At 42.6% G+C, this 18,860-nt stretch overlaps 1 protein-coding gene across 1 annotated transcript; it reads left to right on the forward strand.

The window, feature by feature from the left end:
* Positions 1-4,312: 4,312 nt before the first annotated feature.
* tor1aip2 (torsin A interacting protein 2) lies at positions 4,313-18,860 on the forward strand. Its single transcript, XM_002936965.5, has 4 exons — positions 4,313-4,993; positions 7,698-8,993; positions 11,768-11,896; positions 14,973-18,860. Exons 2-4 carry the CDS (start codon positions 7,799-7,801, stop codon positions 15,725-15,727), a joined length of 2,079 nt encoding a protein of 692 aa, XP_002937011.2. The 5' UTR covers positions 4,313-4,993; positions 7,698-7,798; the 3' UTR covers positions 15,728-18,860.

The raw sequence follows: 18,860 nt of genomic DNA on the forward strand, positions 1-18,860 counted from the left end.
TTCTGAGGGGGCTGGGGTGTTGGAGGAAGCCGCAGGGGAGCCAGAGGAAGTCTCTGGGGGGGCTGGGGTGTTGGAGGAAGCCGCAGGGGAGCCAGAGGAAGTCTCTGGGGGGGCTGGGGTGTTGGAGGAAGCCACAGGGGAGCTAGAGGAAGTCGCTGGGGGTGGGGCTGGAGGAAGCCCCAGGGAACCAGAGGAAGTCACTGGGGGTGGGGTGTTGGAGGAAGCCGAAGTGGAGCCAGAGGAAGTCGCTGGGGGGGCTGGGGTGTTGGAGGAAGCCGCAGGGGAGCCAGAGGAAGTCTCTGGGGGGGCTGGGGTGTTGGAGGAAGCCGCAGGGGAGCCAGAGGAAGTCTCTGGGGGGGCTGGGGTGTTGGAGGAAGCCACAGGGGAGCTAGAGGAAGTCGCTGGGGGTGGGGCTGGAGGAAGCCCCAGGGAACCAGAGGAAGTCACTGGGGGTGGGGTGTTGGAGGAAGCCGCAGTGGAGCCAGAGGAAGTCTCTGGGGGGGGGGGCTGGAGGAAGTTGCTGGGGGGGCTGGAGGAAGCCACAGGGGAGCCAGAGGAATTCGCTGGGGGGGGGGGCTGAAGGAAGCTACAGGGGAGCCAGAGCAAGTTGCTGGGGGGGGGCTGGAGAAAGCTGAAGGGGAGCCAAAGGAAGTCGCTGGGGTGTTGGAGGCAGCCGCAGGGGAGCCAGAGGAAGTCGCTGGGGGGGCTGGAGGAAGCCACAGGGGAGCCAGAGGAAGTCGCTGGGGGAGGGGCTGGAGGAAAGCGCAGGGGAGCTAGAGGAAGTCGCTGGGGGTGGGGCTGGAGGAAGCCCCAGGGAACCAGAGGAAGTCACTGGGGGTGGGGTGTTGGAGGAAGCCGCAGTGGAGCCAGAGGAAGTCGCTGGGGGGGCTGGGGTGTTGGAGGAAGCCACAGGGGAGCCAGAGGAAGTCTCTGGGGGGGCTGGGGTGTTGGAGGAAGCCGCAGGGGAGCCAGAGGAAGTCTCTGGGGGGGCTGGGGTGTTGGAGGAAGCCACAGGGGAGCTAGAGGAAGTCGCTGGGGGTGGGGCTGGAGGAAGCCCCAGGGAACCAGAGGAAGTCACTGGGGGTGGGGTGTTGGAGGAAGCCGCAGTGGAGCCAGAGGAAGTCTCTGGGGGGGGGGGGCTGGAGGAAGTTGCTGGGGGGCTGGAGGAAGCCACAGGGGAGCCAGAGGAATTCGCTGGGGGGGGGGGGCTGAAGGAAGCTACAGGGGAGCCAGAGCAAGTCGCTGGGGGGGGCTGGAGAAAGCTGAAGGGGAGCCAAAGGAAGTCGCTGGGGTGTTGGAGGCAGCCGCAGGGGAGCCAGAGGAAGTCGCTGGGGGGGCTGGAGGAAGCCACAGGGGAGCCAGAGGAAGTCGCTGGGGGAGGGGCTGGAGGAAGGTGCAGGGGAGCAAAAGGAAGTCGCTGGGGGGGCTGGAGGAAGCCGCAGGGGAGCCAGAGGAAGTCGCTGGGGGAGGGGCTGGAGGAAGCCACAGGGGAGCCAGAGGAAGTTGCTGGGGGAGGGGCTGGAGGAAGGCGCAGGGGAGCCAGAGGAAGTCGCTGGGGGGGCTGGAGGAAGCCGCAGGGGAGCCAGATGAAGTCGCTGGTGGGGGGCTGAAGGAAGCCGCAGGGGAGCCAGAAGGACGCTGGGGGGGTGTTGGAGGATGCTGGGGGAGGGGGGGAGCTGGGGGATGCTGGCTGCCAATGTTTTATGGGGGCCCTGGCTACCAATGCCTGTCCTGTGTGTACTGATGGGAGGGGCCATTGGGGGGCAGGGCATGGGAGGGCCCAGACAATTTTGTTGTGAGGGGCCCTGTGATTTCTGATGGTGGCCCTGTTTACAATCTATGTCAAATGTAATACTAGAAACGGGACCCAGTGCAACAAAAAACAAAAAATCAGTCAAGTTAGTTAGGGTCTCTTACCTCAACTATAAACTCTGGGTCTGCGATGCCTAAACATGAGGGAGTATAAGGCGCCCTTAGAGTAGATAGGTTTCTGTTCAAATTTGTAAGGTAGGTCTACAATTGAAAAGCTGTGTATAAAGTCTGCTGCTGCTGCTGAGGTAGAAGCTTCAGAAGAATTTTCAGTGTTGATATTTAGGAAATATGGGGTTCCCATTAGTCCCCCTTTCAGGGGTGAGGCCCTATTTCAGGACCTTGGCGTCTGGAGAAAAGTGTCTTTATACTGTGTCTCACCTGCAACTATTGGCTTGAAGAGTGTCCATATTTTCAGCTCACCTACCCAATGTTTCTGCTGTTGCATTGACAATAGCAGCAAACTATAACCTACTGACATTATTTTTTTTGTGCCCAGGTGACTACTACAGACCTCTATTTTTAGAAGTCTCGCCACCATTGTGGCGTCCATATTACCAACCTAATCTATTAAATGACATGTAAAGCCTACAATGTATATTAGTTGGGAATGTCTCCCCCACCCAAATGGCATTATTTGTACTGCATATATCCCCTCCGTTTGCCAGCACCATCACATTTTCCTAAAGCAAATAGCAGCTTTCACCCAGTGGCCATTTTTCCTCTGATACATAATCAGATACATTTAAATCCGCAAACAGCATACACATACACAGACCCTTATTCAGCATACATTTTATCAAGCATACAGGCACAACTGTCTCTGATAAAATTTCTGCTTTGTTTGAGCTGAGCTCAGGAGAGGAGGTTAGGAGAAAAAAATTGAAGCAGACAGCTAGAGCTGAGTTTCTATGGGAACCAGCAATGCCATCTCTTCACTGGCTGCTAGACTGAAGTGCGTGTTTAGTAATCTGAGCTGAGAACAACTGAGCATGTCTGGCAAGCCAGAAATCAAATCAAATTCCCGAGGGGGGCCTGGGTGGGTTACAGAAGGAAATCTAAGTGATTAAGGGGATGCTGCAGCCTTACTATTAACCTCTGAACAACCAAAGTGGCAGGTATTGAAAGATTTCAAAGAGGCTGTTCACTGATTACATTTTTGTGTGTAGGGTTTACATGTCCTTTAACTACCTTGCAAGGACTAAACATGCTATTCAGTCACCCACTTAGGAAATATATTTCCTAATTAAAATACTAGGCAAAATCCATCATGCAATTTTTTTTTTGCATAAAGAGTAGAGATTTGTAAAAGTCATTAAGGGTGACACACAGAGCTACTAGTAGCAGCTACTTGTCGTGGCTACTTAAATAGACAATGCTAGTTAAATAGACAATTTACTGATAATTGTCTCAATGTGTGTTTTAGCAGAGGCATTTCTTAGTATTGTCTATGGCAGGTTATTTTCTGGAGTTTAGTAGCCTTGAAAAAATAGCTGCTACTAGTAGCCCAGTGTGTCTTCACCCTAAGGGCAGTGGCACACGGGAGATTAGATCCCCATATCTAATCGGTTAGAAATCGTAGCAATGCATATGCCATTCCGCCGGCGATTTACATTCTTGCCAGTGGGATGGCATTGCAGGGTGATTAGTCACCTGCGGCAATGAAGATTTGTCGTGGGGATACTTATCTCCCCATGCCTCGAGAGGAAACTTCCGCGATTTCACTGAAATCGCGCCACCACGTATGCCATCCCACCGGCGATTTACATTTTCGCCGGTGGGATGGCATTTTGGGGAGATTAGTCGCGGGCGACTAATCTCCCCGTGTGCCAGAGCCCTAAAGCTGATGGCAGACGTGGCGTAGGGCTGATATTTTCGGCAAGCGGAAAAACGCTTGGCGAAAATACAGCCCTACGCCTGCTACTTGTGCCTGCACCCGAATGAATGAGATACGCTCGGGTGCAGGCACATGTAGCCGATATACGCATGAAAATGCTAGACTTTGCATTATCTCGCTTTTTCATGCGTATATCGGCTACATGTGCCTGCACCCGAGCGTATCTCATTCATTCGGGTGCAGGCACAAGTAGCAGGCGTAGGGCTGTATTTTCGCCAAGCGTTTTTCCGCTTGCCGAAAATATCAGCCCTACACCACGTCTGCCATCAGCCTTAAGCAGCATGTCTGTTTATTTTTTTGACTCTTGAAACAAGATTGCAAGCCAGAAGATAAAAGCATATCAAAAGAACTGGAAGAGACCAGGCTCTTGTTACATGCAAAACTCTAACCAACCAGAAAACAGAAAAAAAAACACTGCTTTTGACTGCAATTTTATTTACAAATACCTTTCAAAACAATTGAAACATTCTATTGAATGTATAGTGGAAAGTTTCTTAGAATTATATTTGTTCCCCTTTCTGGTGGAGGACCCATATAAATGGTATCTGGTAGTGTTTAATGAGTAATCTGGTAATGGAATTATTTCCTCCATGTCTCTGACAACCATTTCTTGTGACAATATGACCAAAACGGTTCCCCTACAGAAAAGGTTCCTCATATACTTTTGGAGACAGGCCCAAACCGGTAATCTGTGGGATCTGGTAAATGCCAGAAGGGCCGCTGTAAAATGCTGTAGACAAACTGGGACAGGCAGCATATCTATAATATAGATTATTATTAATAAAAATAACATACAGGTTTTACAATCATAGAAGTGCACGGTGGATTGTACGGGAAGCTTACTTTGATTAATCTGTAAAGTATCCCAATAACTTATGGTTACCATTTGTCTCTGTACCATGGGGACAGGCCCCGTTTCAAGACCTCCTGCCCTGTTGAAAATTGCCCTGTGGACCATCCCCAGTAGCTGAAATAAAGTTTAGAAGTCCCTGTGTAATGACAGGCAGCACCCAGTCCGGAAACAAACCTCATTGAGCAAAGCAAATGTCTGTCAAGTAATGTGCTTTATCATTGGCTACAAGTGTGAACCAAATGTAGCCAATCACCGCCTCAGAAAACCATCCCCCTAGCAACCATTGGCATGGCAAGACACAGAGGAAGAACTAGAGATCTGCTGTCAGCCCCACCCCTTCCCCCTCCGATATCCTTCACTGTGCCTGCACGGCTTCTTCCTGAAACTGCTCTCCTGCCCTCTGTGATGTGGTACTCTCTCCTGCTTCTTGTTAGGTAAGTGCAGCGATCTGTACTACAACTCTGGTATTCCTCTCAGCCTGACAGTATTGTGATGGGTAGCTCTTCCTGCTCACTCCTTCAGTTTCAAACTTCAAGGCGTGAAAGTTAAAAACAGAATATTAGTGCCTGGCTGTAGTGCAGAGCTGTTATCACCTAATGATCTTTTATTAGTAAAGCAACAGCAGCACAGAGCAGGGAGCACTAAGGGAAGGGAGTCTGAGTGTTTGGGCAGGGTTATTTCACTGTATACCTCCAGCTGCTTTTGCTGTACACGTTTTATTCTTGAAAAGTTATTTGTATAATATAATACTTTACTTACTTAATTAAATTGCCACTGTTTTATTCTGCTATGAATTCTGGGGGGCATTATACATGAAATAGACAATATTTTATTCTGCTATGAGTTCTGGGGGGCATTATACATGAAATAGCCACTGTTTTATTCTGCTATGAGTTCTGGGGGGCATTATACATGAAATAGCTACTATTTTATTCTGCTATGAGTTCTGGGGGTATTATACATGGAATAGCCACTGTGTGGTTTATTGGAGGTGTGGCTTCCAAAGTGGGCACGCCACCTTTCTGCCCCCTGTCCCCGGATTTCATTCTAGAAATCTGGTCACCTTACAATAACCCAACCCCTTTAGTACATGCCTTAGTTTTATAAGAACTTTGTAATATTATTTGTCCACGATGAGACTGTAACCATCTCTTGTTACAATAAAGCTATCGCACAAATAAGCCTTTTTCCTGCTCTAATACCACTTCAGTGCCTCACAACATGCAACTACATATCCCATATAGCCTTGCTGCTGTTTCTCCTCCCTTTCCCACAGTCCTTGGCTATGTTTGTGTTAAGCTGGCCATACACGTGGCGATCTGACGATGTTTCGTGCGACAAAACATCGTCAGATCCACCACACACCATTCAGGGCTGAATCGGCAGGTAAGGAGGTAGAAACAATAGGATTTCTACCTCCTTCTGCCGATTCAGCGCTGAAGGGAGATTTTGGTCAGGCGCCTTCTATGGCGCCTGATCAAAATTTTCCAACTGGTCCGATCGGCGAGTCGGCCGATATCAGCAGCTTCCTGCGATACCGGTCGACTCGCCGACATACCATACACGCACCGAATATCGTACGAAACGAGGCAGAATAGTTTAGGTGCTACTGCTATTTGTCACTCTTATTTCTGCGCCGTGTATGCCATCGCCGGTGGAATGGCATACACGGCGCAAAGATTTGCCGAAATCACCAAAGTTGCCTCAAGAGGCAACTTCGGAGATCGCAGCGCTGTGTATGCTATCCCACCGGCGATTTACATTTTGTGCAGATTAGTTGCCCGCGACAAGGGAGATTTGTCGTGCGGCGACTAATCTCCCCGTGTGCCACAGCCCTTAATGAAGTTTTAAGGTATTAATACAATGGTGAGATTTGTTATGCAAGCTTAATGCACATTCCCTAGATCTCTAAAGTTATTGCCTTGACTTCATTAAATGTTTCTTTCCTAATTACTCATGTGAAACTTTATTATCAGTACATTCTGCCACACCCAGAGCAAAGTATCTTCATATGCTGGCAACAAAATGCAAGCTGAAGTAGATCAAGTGGTCAACCAACTAGTTTTTCCCAGTGAACATTTTTATTTGCAGTGTAACTGATATATATATTGCATAAATTGCTTGAAATTAAGCTTACTTTTAAGTTGAGTTTCCCTTTAGATTAATTTTCAACTGCTGTAGAATAACATTTTTCAGAGGAATATAAACAAAGGAAACTGGCCTGTAACATTTTGGCGAGGTGCAGCCTGATTACAGCAACATGTCTCTTGTGGCACAGGCTGTTGTTTTATAGTAGTTTACAGAAGTTTTTGCCGTACATGTTTGCAAGGATTTTTCTAAAATGCTGAAAATAAGTTCCTAGTACAAATACTTGCTATTTACCCACGATGCAATAAAAACATCCACAAGGGACTCCCCAGACCTTTATTTGTGAACTGTCTAAAGGTGGCCATGCACGCACCGATATTATCGTACGAAACCTCGTTTCGTACGATAATCGGTGCGTGTATGGCATGTCAGCGAGCCGACCGATATCGCAGGAAGCTGCTGAAATCGGTCGGCTCGCCGATCGGCCAAGTTAGAAAATTTTGATCGGGCGCCATAGAAGGCGCCTGACCAAAATTCTCCCTTCAGAGCTGAATCGGCAGAAGGAGGTAGAAATCCTATTGTTTCTACCTCCTTACCTGCCGATTCAGCCCTGAATGGTGTGTGGCGGATCTGACGATGTTTCGTGCGACCGACGGTCGTACGAAACATCGTGAGATCGCCACGTGTATGGCCAGCATTAGAAGTGGGATGGGTAGGAGAGATTGACACAGCTACCTCTATATGCTAAAATTTAAGGTGGTCATCGTATATATATATATATATATATAATATATATTGTTAGTCCATTAATGCTTTTCAGGGTAGAAAACATTCAGTGAAAAACACAAGGACCAGCACCTTGCTGTATGCCTCAGCTATAACATCTGCATACTTACTGGATTATATTTTGTGTATGTTATTTGCATTTAAATATTTAGCTTCATCTTATAACATAAATTTGTTTTTTATGTATTAACATTAAAATCATCTTGTACAGATTGTTTCATCTGCAGATACTGTAAAGTTTTTATCTTTTTTTTTTTTTTATAGACAACAAGAAAGGCAGGTATATCTTGTTTGATTTTAAAGTCTGAAGAATTGATAATAAAAATTCTTAATCTAAGCATTGCCTTAAAACCAGAGCCCCAGCAATGGACAGTGAAGAATTAAGCAAAGAGGAAAATTTACAGGACAAAGGAAAACCTGGTGAAGATAGGGGTTGCACATTAGACATGCCACCTCTGGAACAAAGACTTCCTAGTGCTGAACAGAATACAGAAGATAAGGGCCATACTGGAACACATTCTAAAGAGGCTGATTTTAATGAGGGTCAAAGCAAGAATGATGTAACTGGATCTAAACACAAAGCAGGTGATATATGTCATTCAGACATAGGCTTTCATAACAGCGGATGTGTAATTGATCATAAAGATAAAAAGAACAACCAGCCTAATGAAAGACTAAATGCAGAAAATCAAAATCAGCATGTTATAGAAACAATGATAGAATCAGTAATGCAGGAAAAAGGTGAGCTTAATATAAATTCTGCTCAATCAAATGTATCTTTAGAAGACCACAAAGTTATAACTGAGAAAGACTTGGAACAAAAACCATCTGGTCAGTCTAAGGTCCAGCCCAGCATTTCACCTGAGGGTCCCATAAAAGATTTAGATCAGCAAAAGCTGAGAGAATCCACAAATAACATGCCATCTAGTAATAATGAAAAGCTCCATGATGTGGAACGGACAGCTGAACCCCATGAAAATCTAATAGCAATACATAAAGAATACCAGGAAAAAAGCAAAAATGACGCACCTGCTCCCAATACTGAATCAAAATATGAGTTTAGAGAAGAAAAGAGGCAAGCTAAAATCAAACCTACTGTTGTATTGTCAGAGGGCAACAAACCTATTGTAGCTGAGAAAGATATTGTACAAAAACCATTTGTTCTGTCAGAGGAAGAGGTCCAGCCCAGTGTTTCACCTGAGGGTCCCATAAAAGACATAGATAAGCAAAACCCAAATGAATCCAAGAAGAAAGTGCTACTCTACAACGAGGAAAAGTTCTATGTTGTGGAAGGGACAGCTGAAAACGGACAAACTAGAAAAGATTTATTTGCACCACCCAAAAAATACCAGGTTGAAAGCAACAAGGACACACCTGCGGCAACCAATGAATCAAATTATGATGTTGAGTTTAGAGAAGAGAAAACACAAGAAAAAATTGAACCTACTTTAGACAAAGTAGACAAAGTACAGCAGCATAAATTAATTGAGGACAACCCGATATATGGTGAACAGACAAGAAAGAGACATGTATCATCGTATCAATTAAAGTCTGTTTCAGGTAACAGAAAAAATGAACAAAAACATGTTGCATTCTTGGTATAGTACAGATGGGATCTGTTGTTAAGAATGTTTGGCACCTGGGGGTTTCCAGATTAGGGGTTTTGCCATAATTTGGATTGCCATACCTTAAAGGACATGTAAAGCCTACATTTGCCTACAATGTATATCAGTTGGGCACGTCTCTCCCACCCAAATGGCATTATTTGTACTGCATATATCCCCTCCGCTTGCCAGCACCATCACATTTTCCTAAAGCAAATAGCAGCTTCACCTGGTGGCCATTTTCCCTCTGATACATAATTGGATACATTTAAATCTGCAAACAGGATACACATACACAGACCCTTATTCAGCATACATTTTATCAGGAATACAGGCTCACACAGGCACAACTGTCTCTGATAAAAGTTCTGCTTTGTTTGAGCTGAGCTCAGGAGAGGAGGTTAGGAGATCCATCTCTTTACTGGCTGCTTGACTGGGGGGCGTGTTTAGTAATCTGAGCTTAGAACAACTGAGCATGCCCACAAGCCAACAGCCAAAGCAAATTCCTGAGGGAGGGGGCCGAGTGGGTTACAGGAGGAGAAGCAAATCTAAGTTATTAAGAGGATGTTGCAGCCTTACTATTAACCTCTGGACAACCAGTATGGCAGGTATTGAAAGATTTCAGAGAGGCTGTTCACTGATTTAATTTTTGTGTGTGGGGTTTACATGTCCTTTAAATCAGTTAAAAAAATATTTAAAAACCACATTAAGATTTTGACACTAATATTGATTCATTCAGCTTAGTTAACATCCAATACAAGGTGCTGTTTTATTATTAAAGGAAAAAAAGAAATCATTAAAACAATTTAGAATTATTTTCTTAAAATGAACTCTGTGGATAATGAGTTTCAGTATAATAGATCCCATATTTGTACCACTAAGGCAATATTTATGGTGTTGAACCTATGTAACAGATTTTATGAAACTGTATTAAATTCTTGATTAATTTTTGCATTCTGGAACTTGAAGTCCCTATGCTTTCCATATTGGGTGGTGCACAGACGCTCTGAAAAGCAAAGAGACAAAGGGGCATTTTTTTAGTGTGTAAACCAACATCACTAGTGATGTTGCCTTACACATTATAATAAATATGCCCCAAATTAAGTTCCAGAATTCAACACTTCACAATTTAACAATATCTAACAAGGTGGGGAAGGGGTTGCATTACACTGTGAGTCTAACGGATTAGGGGGGAACTGGTCCCAGTTCCTTTCAATCTATGAAATCAGGTATGTGTGTATGGCAGTTCATCTTTTTTACATAAGCCCAATTGAATGAGATCATAATAAAAAAAGGGGGGTGGGGATATTTTCCCTTTTAACTAGGCTAGTGGTATAAAGAGATTTGGTCTTTGCATAAAAGACTTGCAAGGTCCCCCTTTGTATCAGATTTGGTTGTTCTTAAGCTTATTTTTGCTTAACCACCTTTGTGAAGGTCACAAACTTTATAACCAATTGCTAAAGGAATTGGGCCCCACACCCTCATCTTCACTGGATTGTTTTTCAAAGGGGCAAATAATCTTAAATCTTTCTCCAGCAACTCTTTTTATGTGTGATATAATATGTATTAAAATGGTTATATTGTGTTAAAGGAACAGTAACACCAAACAATTAAAGTTTTAAAGTAAATGAAATATAATGTACTGTTGCCCTGCACTGGTAAAAGTTGTGTGTTTACTACAGTAACTCTACTATAGTTTATATATAATAAGTTGCTATGTAGCCATGGGGGCAGCCATTCAAGCTGGAAAAAAGGAGAAAAGGCACAGGTTACATAGCAGATAACGGATAAGCTCTGTAGAATACAATGTTGTTTTATCTGTTATCTGCTAAGTGCCTGTGCCTTTTCTCCTTTGAATGGCTGCCCCCATGGCTACACAGCTGCATTCTTTATATAAACTATAGTAGTGTTTCTGAGGCAAACACACCAGTTGTACCAGTGCAGGGCAGCAGTACATTATATTGTAATTTCTTTTATACACTTGAATTTCTTGGTGTTACTGTTCCTCTAATATAGTTCAACAGACAGCCACACAACCACTTATCTGAATTTGTAGGAAAAGAAGTGACACATTTTCAGTTATTATAGCAGATAATTGGGGAGCTCAACTCTCTGTTAATACACCCATAAGGGTGTCAGGTGCAAATGCTGGAAGAGCCCCACCTTGTATGGAGATCAATATACAATAACAAAAAAATCCAGTAGCACACTGAAAATATAAACCATGCAAAAATGTGTTTATTAGCCCAAGTACATACAAACAAAGCTTTTTTTTTGTTTTTGATATTTTCAATTATTAACATATTTTGTTTTAAGTGTTGTGAATCACAATAACCACAAACCTATTAAAGTAGAGCAGCACACCCCTACCATCCAGTGATTAAATCATAAAAGATAAATTATATAAGTATATTTTACAGCCTTGCCTAAAATAACACATCCCAAATGAAGTCCATTTATTTTATCACCTTTTCCTCCGTTTATTTTACAAATTCCATGATTATCCCATATAAGTTCAAAATGTCCAGTAATTGCACTTGAGCCTGGCATTGCCAGTGACCTGCTTAGAACTTCAAGCTTTTGTCTAAGGGTATGTAATATTCTTTGGTGTTTTGCCTGTTGTACTGGACATAATGGATGTAAGTAGTGGAATGGCAAATCACATTAAAGGCTTTATCGAGTATATTAGATGTTATGTTATTAGCATTTCATCTGAGTGTTTCTCAACAGACCAGCAGACAGCTCGTCAGACATTTGAACTCACTGAACAACTAGGAGCAATGTCTGTAGAAGAGGAGCAATCCAGGGGTGAAGTCACAAAGAAAAAGTATGCTGTACTGATAGCCATATTTGTTTCAGGTAAAAAGGAAAGGAAAAAACAAAAACACCACCTGTTTTTGGTACCATAGAAGAGTATTTCTTTTAGTCTGCCTACCTATAACTCTATTATTAAAATATATTACCTTCTTAGCCAATTTTCCCACAAGGTGATTTCAGTTGCTGAGAGTGCTGAAATCAGTAAATCCCAAATTACCCTCTTTTGCTGTCTATAGCAAATTCATATCACTACATGCAGTGTATAATTGTGTTATTCTCCTCGCAGATAACATGAGGTCAAGGTGCACTAGCCCCAGACTATTAGACCAGACCAAGGAGTTAAATCATACTGCTATGCCAGCCGGCTGCTTTATGTGTAACAAAGGAGAATTTCATGACAACAGCCTCACAGATGATTATCATTTTATTCTAACCTTGATTATAAGGGTATCATTTGTGTCCTGTTTTTAGCATTGAAAAGCCTCACACTACTTATACAGAGGTTCCATTACATTTCCTCAAGCCCATCATAATATCATTTTGATTCTGCTTTTCACTGGTGATTTCACACACAATGTGGTTAACAAATAATATTTTTGTTTAGAAAAAAGTACTGGTCTTACAAATTCCTCGTGCCGCCCGTGACATTCTAGGTAACAATGGGGGTTGGTGTCCAGCCATCGCATCTACCAGTGGGTAGACTAGGGGGCTGATTTACTAACCCACGAATCCGACCCGAATTGGAAAAGTTCCGACTTGAAAACGCGAAAAGTTGCGCATTTTTCGTAGCGTTAAAACTTAACGCTACGAAAAATGCGCAACTTTTCGCGTAAGTTTTAACGCTACGCAAAATGCGCAACTTTTTACGCAACTTTCGTAATGGATAGGAAAACTCGCGTTTTTACGCAAAAATCGTATTGGTAACGAAAAATTCGTAAAGAATCCGAAAAAATCGCAAAACATACGAAAAAATCGCAAAGTACCGATCATTACGAAAAAAACGCAATCGGACTCCATTCGACCCGTTCGTGGGTAAGTAAATCAGCCCCTAGGATTGATCTATTTCATGGTTATATTATTGGCATAAGTTATGGATCTCATTAATAATCTAGGGGGGCACAGTGTCATGCAGTATGCACAAAAGACAGGCCTTCTGGGATCTCACTCCTGGAAGGGTATCTGTTCATTAAAGGGGCAGTATACCCACTTGTTCAACATAAGTTCGATAGGGCTTGTGTCCTACCGTTTGCCTGCTGTTTTCATCACATAAAAGCTATGTTTTTTGTTATTTCTTGAGCCAAACAGGGCAAATGGGAAAGCAGAAGCTTCCCCATGTTTGGTCCTTGCAAAGTAGATAGTTAGATTTAGGGATGCACCAAATCCACGGTCCTTGCTGAACTGAATCTGAATTAGCATAATTTAGCATCCTAATTAGGATTTGTAGGGGTTAAGGGCTCTGGTACACGGGGAGATTAGTCGCCCGCGAGTCGCGAGTCTTTTTCGGCGATTTCCCGAAATCGCCCTGCCGCGTCTGCCATCCCGCCGGCGACTTACATGTTCGCCGGTGGGATGGCAGGGGGAAGGCAACTCGGGGAGATTAGTCGCCCGCGAACAGGGAGTTTTGCCGCGGCCGACTAATCTCCCCGTGTACCAGAGCCCTAAATGGCTGTGTGAACACGGAAGTGAAAAACATTTACACCAAATTCAGATTCGGTTCGGTATTCGGACGAATCCCTTGGGATGGATTCGGGGGTTCAGCCAAACCCAAAAAACTGGGTTTGGTGCATCCCTAGTTAGATTACCAGTATACAATACTGTATGTAGTAGCAGCTGCTTGTCATGGATACTAAACGCCAGGAAATACCCTGCCATTGACAATCAGAGAATTAACTCTGCTAAAACACACACTGAGACAATTATCAGTAAATGATCAGCATTGCCTATTTTATTAGCCTTGACAAGAAGCTGCAACTAGTAGCTCTGTGTATGTTCACCCGTAGCAGGAATCCATTTTGCAGGGGATTCATCTGAACACTGGTAATATTTTAAGCCATCCCCAACATGGCTCTCTCTTCACTGGTATTGCCTTCCAGCTTGTCTGCACTCAGGTAGTCTGTCATGAAACACACACATTTTTCATTATCTGAACACTGCTCATTACAGGAGGGACTGTTAGTCCATGTAATAGTAAAAAATAAAATCATAAGCAGCAGCCTTTTATAACAGGAAAAAAGATGTAGGAACTTTCCAAACTGAAAGACAAGTCAGAACTTATTTTCAATATAAAGTCTCTACATTTTATCATGTTAAAGATAGTTGTATATTTCTGATACCTAAGCACTTTTATTTGTATTATTTTAATTCTTATTTAAAACCAGCTTAAAACCAGCTTGAAACATTAGTGTTTTACCTACAGCAAAGCTTAGAGAATGAGGCTCTTTTACCAGTCTTTAAAGGGGAAGGAAAGGCTAAGTGACTTGGGGGTGCCAAAATGTTAGGCACCCCCAAGTGACTTAGATCGCTTACCTTGTAACCAGGGCTGGTGCCCCTGTTAGGAGAAAAAAGCACCAGCCCAGGGTACCTGTAGGAAGCACTTCCTCCTTCCTCTCTCTTCTGCCGGTGAAATCCGTCTTGTTTAAGTTCGGCTTTTCACTCTACTGCGCGCGCAAGCGAAAAGGAAGGAGGAAGCGCTCTCTGCTACCCCGGGCTGGTGCTGTTCTCTCCGTACAGGGGCACCAGCCCGGGGTACAAGGTAAGCGATCTAAGTCACTTGGGGGTGCCTAACATTTTGGCACCCCCAAGTGACTTAGCCTTTCCTTCTCCTTTAAATCTGCATCATCAGTACTGCAGAACCATTAAATGTTCAAGGTCATCCTCATATAAATGTTAATTATTTTGGTTAATTGACCAAAACAATACTGCAAACCCTTTTAGATGAGTCAAAACTGTTCATTTTTCCAACACTGGTCAAAATTAAACGATGACGGTAACCAGTCATAATTTGTCTTTCATTTGCGATCTGCAGGTAGAACAATGAAAGCAAATGCAATGTCCTTTAACACCTATAAACTGACTATTATTTTCTGATATTCTGACTATTGTCTCCATTGTATTGCAGGTGTCCTGTTCTTAATCTTAGTTCTGTATTTACATGGTTTTGGATCCATGCCATCATCTGACAGTACACCTGTGATGACATTTTTAAAGGAATTTGAAAAACTCAAAGCAGAATTTCCTGGGCAAAATGAAGCCCTATGGCTGAGAAGCCGCAAAATGCTGCAAAAGCACTTAAACAAATCTCATCCATTAGAACCTGCCACACTGATCCTTACTGCCGCCCAAGATGGTGAACATACGCTACGTTGTTTAAGTATCGGTTTAGCAAGGGCATATGCAACCTCTTTAAATTCCAGCTGGAACATGATTGAAGGACCCAGCAAAGCAGCGTATGACAGCACAACCACCAAACTACAAGTCGATGAGTCTCTAAGTTCAGGTTTTGAGTCAACATGCAGGGCAGCCGTTCTGCATCGCATAGAAGATCTGCCTCCTGCATCACTGCTTATCCTCTACAAATACTGCGATCATGAAAATGCTGTGTTTAAGAATGTAGCCCTGGTGCTCACGGTTCTTCTAAAACAATCAACGTTAAAGTCGGACCATACTCTTACAGAAGTGGAAGAACAAGTCAAAGATTTCCTGTGGGAGAAATGTACCAGCCGAGACAGTGGCAATTCTTATAATGAAATGAATGCGGATAAAATGAGTGGTGTGTGGAGTCGTATTTCCCACCTAGTGCTCCCAGTATTTCCTGTAGACTCTTTAGAGTCAGGGAGTTGTCCCTGGAGTGAGTCGAAGAAGACGCAAAATTGAGAGCTTTGTTTCCATGGTCCCACTTTGCTAGCTAATAGGCAAACATCATGCACCTATTTTTATACAAAACTGATTATTCTAGTGCCTTTTATTATTCTTTATTTAACTGTACATAAAATCTACAGGTATGAAGAAGAAATTAATGGAAATATGAAGTTGGCTTCTTTAAGTAAGACTCTTTTTAAACATCTTTTGGATTTATTGCACAAATTAATTTCACATTTTGAAGTTTGTGACAGAAACAGCTGTATATTTGCACTACTGATCATTCTTCAGCAAAAGCGTGAAATCATAGCTGCCATCAAATTGATTAAATCAGGTTTTATCAGAAAACAGTTATTTAGTAAAAGTACATCTGGCATGGGTAAAAAGTCTAAAAAAATGAAAATTCCTAATGTAGTGATTTTAAGTTGTGATATTTTTCTGCATTTTAAAATGAAACAGTGAAATTAGATAAAAGAACTGAAATATTTTAGTACAAATATTTTATATCTTATTTTTTAATTTATTCTTATAAAAATACTTCATAAAGATGGACTACAGGCAGTGATTCCTTTTAATGTACTCAAATCCTTTTGTTAGATCTTATCAACTGTACTGGCACCACTTATCCACCAACAAACGGCAAGTCTTGTGCTTTGCCTGCACCTGGGTGGATTCAGTGCTTTCGAGTGCTGGCACAACTAGAAGAATTTTTAAGCATATGAATGCATTCTCAAAACACGCTCATCCGAGGCTGACAATCCTCCCTGTGTGACCTTGCTTTTAGGTAAAACTAAATAGTAGATCTACACAAAAGGAATTAGGTTTAACTGCTAAACCAGTTATTTGGGGCAGTGCTCTTTTTCAAATGTCCAATGACACAGGCATTTATAGCCTCTCCCTTTTACCCTTGATTAGGAGGGACCAGTTTATTCATAAAGGAATATATGTCCATTAATCTAGACATGTTACACAATATGTTTTGGGCTTCTGTACCAGCTCAAGACCTCAGCAGCCCTTTAGCAGGTAAGATCTGTGCCTGTAAAGATGCCCCCAGTAGCTCCCCATCTCCTTTTCTGCTGATTGACTGCACATGCTCTGTGCTGCTTTCAGTTAATGAGCTTAGGGATTGACTCACATTATGCACTATAGATACAGTTCAAGATACAAGGCGGGTTATTAATGAATTCAAGTTTACATAACATGGCAAAAGAGAAACCTGTGTATTTGCATCAGAACCGATTGATAATCAACCCTGTAGCTTTAGCTTCTATGAGAGGTGTAATCTCACTTTCTGCTAATGTTTTCACATGCACAATTTCTCAAAGATGTTGAGCGGCTGTGGCATGGATCATTACTGTTATAGGGCACTGACCCTCTGGGCTGGCACAGTAAGTACAGTATGTAAAATACAGCATTTTCTAACCTTGGAGCTACTGCCACCTCCAGATTAAGCAATAGCTCCAGGGTCCCCTTCACACCCAGTGTTATTTAGCACAGCACACTTGTGCCTAAACAATTGGCATTTGTGGTAATGTTTGAAGATAACTCAACAAGACAGAATAATCCTGACACCCAAGATATAAGTATTTAAAAATCATCTGTGTGGAATATGTTGGTGCTTTAATACATACTAGTTAATATTTTAATAAACAAGGAATGAGACAACAAGTGAAAGACCGGTGGAAGGGAGAAAAAATAATGAGAATAATTTGAGTTAATGATACACTACACTCACTAACCCAATTTGTCTAGATTTTACACATATCCTGCTATGTTGCTTAACAGTCATGTTCTGGTATGTATATCCTAGAATATGAATTCATTTTTAATAATGCCCTTTAACGCTCATTCAAAATGAATTATTTTCCCCACTGAAGGCCCCTAACAAATTGTCCTGCTCCCAACCATGAATTGCCCTTTCCTTGTCCTTTAATAGGGTATAACCAATGCAAATACATATTGTCTGAAGGCGTATTATAAGAATGCAGCAAGATGCAGTGACCGTTTTGTGAGTTAAATGCAACAGCCAGGGCAGTGTTTCCCAATTTGCCACAAGGTGTCAGTCTACACCGTTACATCCATAGTGAGTGCAAAAGGGGTTGCTTTTATTTTTGACAGATAAGATAATTTTTCACTCATATCTCTAGGGCTTAATGCCTTCAATACATTTCCTGCCCAAGTTATATTGGCAAATATCCGATTAGCGGCTATAGATATGTCTACTGGTTCTATTTAGTACTTAAGTTATTCTCTTATATATATATTCTCAAAGAAACAGTTGCTTCATATGGACTTTTTGGTGGCCTTATCCTCAAGTATACTTTCCTTCTTAGGGGTGAAAATGTTATTAGCTATTTTGGTTTGTCTCATATTTCCTATACTGCATGGACACTTTAGCACTTTATGAAATATACCATATTTTTCTTATGACTGGTATGAACATGCAAGATTCTGGGATAATACCTGACATGTAAGTTTTTATTTCATTACTTGTTAAATTAAAAAGAAGCATCACATTTGCAGAACCTTATGGTAAGTCATTGTTACTGTGATGACACAAAAAAAGTAAAAACATGCTGCAAAACTGCACATAGAACAGTTATAGAACAACAAGTGACAAACAGACCAACTGTGACAGTTGATACTTAGGGCCCAGGTAAGAATCGAAATAGATAATGTAATAAGAGATGGCTTCTGATCTAGTAACCCATATCAGCCGATTAACAGCATTTACTTGTCAACTGTTGAAAAACAAAGTTCTGGTTGCTATGTGTTACTAGACCCGGCAAAAAATGCCCCTTTGATTACAGTCATGTCAAGCGTCACATATTTAGCCATATATTTATGACCGTGATGCATTTTGACCTGCCCTCCTGTAGCAGGGTCATGGGAACCACAAAACTCATTGAATACACATCTTGCTCAGTAACCCATCCCTAAACCTACAGAACAGATCCAAGTATTTAGGTAATGGGTGGAGTGAAAGGGGTGAGTGGGTCCCCAAAAATCAAACCTGCCGATTGAGATCTGGGCATTTTCAGGCTAAATGTCAGTCAGGGAGGCCGTTAGTGGTACCCATACATGGCCAGATGAACTGATGAATTAGTATAAAGGACCGATATTGGCAGCTGAAATCAGCCCCTATATA

The sequence above is a fragment of the Xenopus tropicalis genome, chromosome 4 (genome assembly GCF_000004195.4).
Source record: "Xenopus tropicalis strain Nigerian chromosome 4, UCB_Xtro_10.0, whole genome shotgun sequence".
NCBI lineage: Eukaryota > Metazoa > Chordata > Amphibia > Anura > Pipidae > Xenopus > Xenopus tropicalis.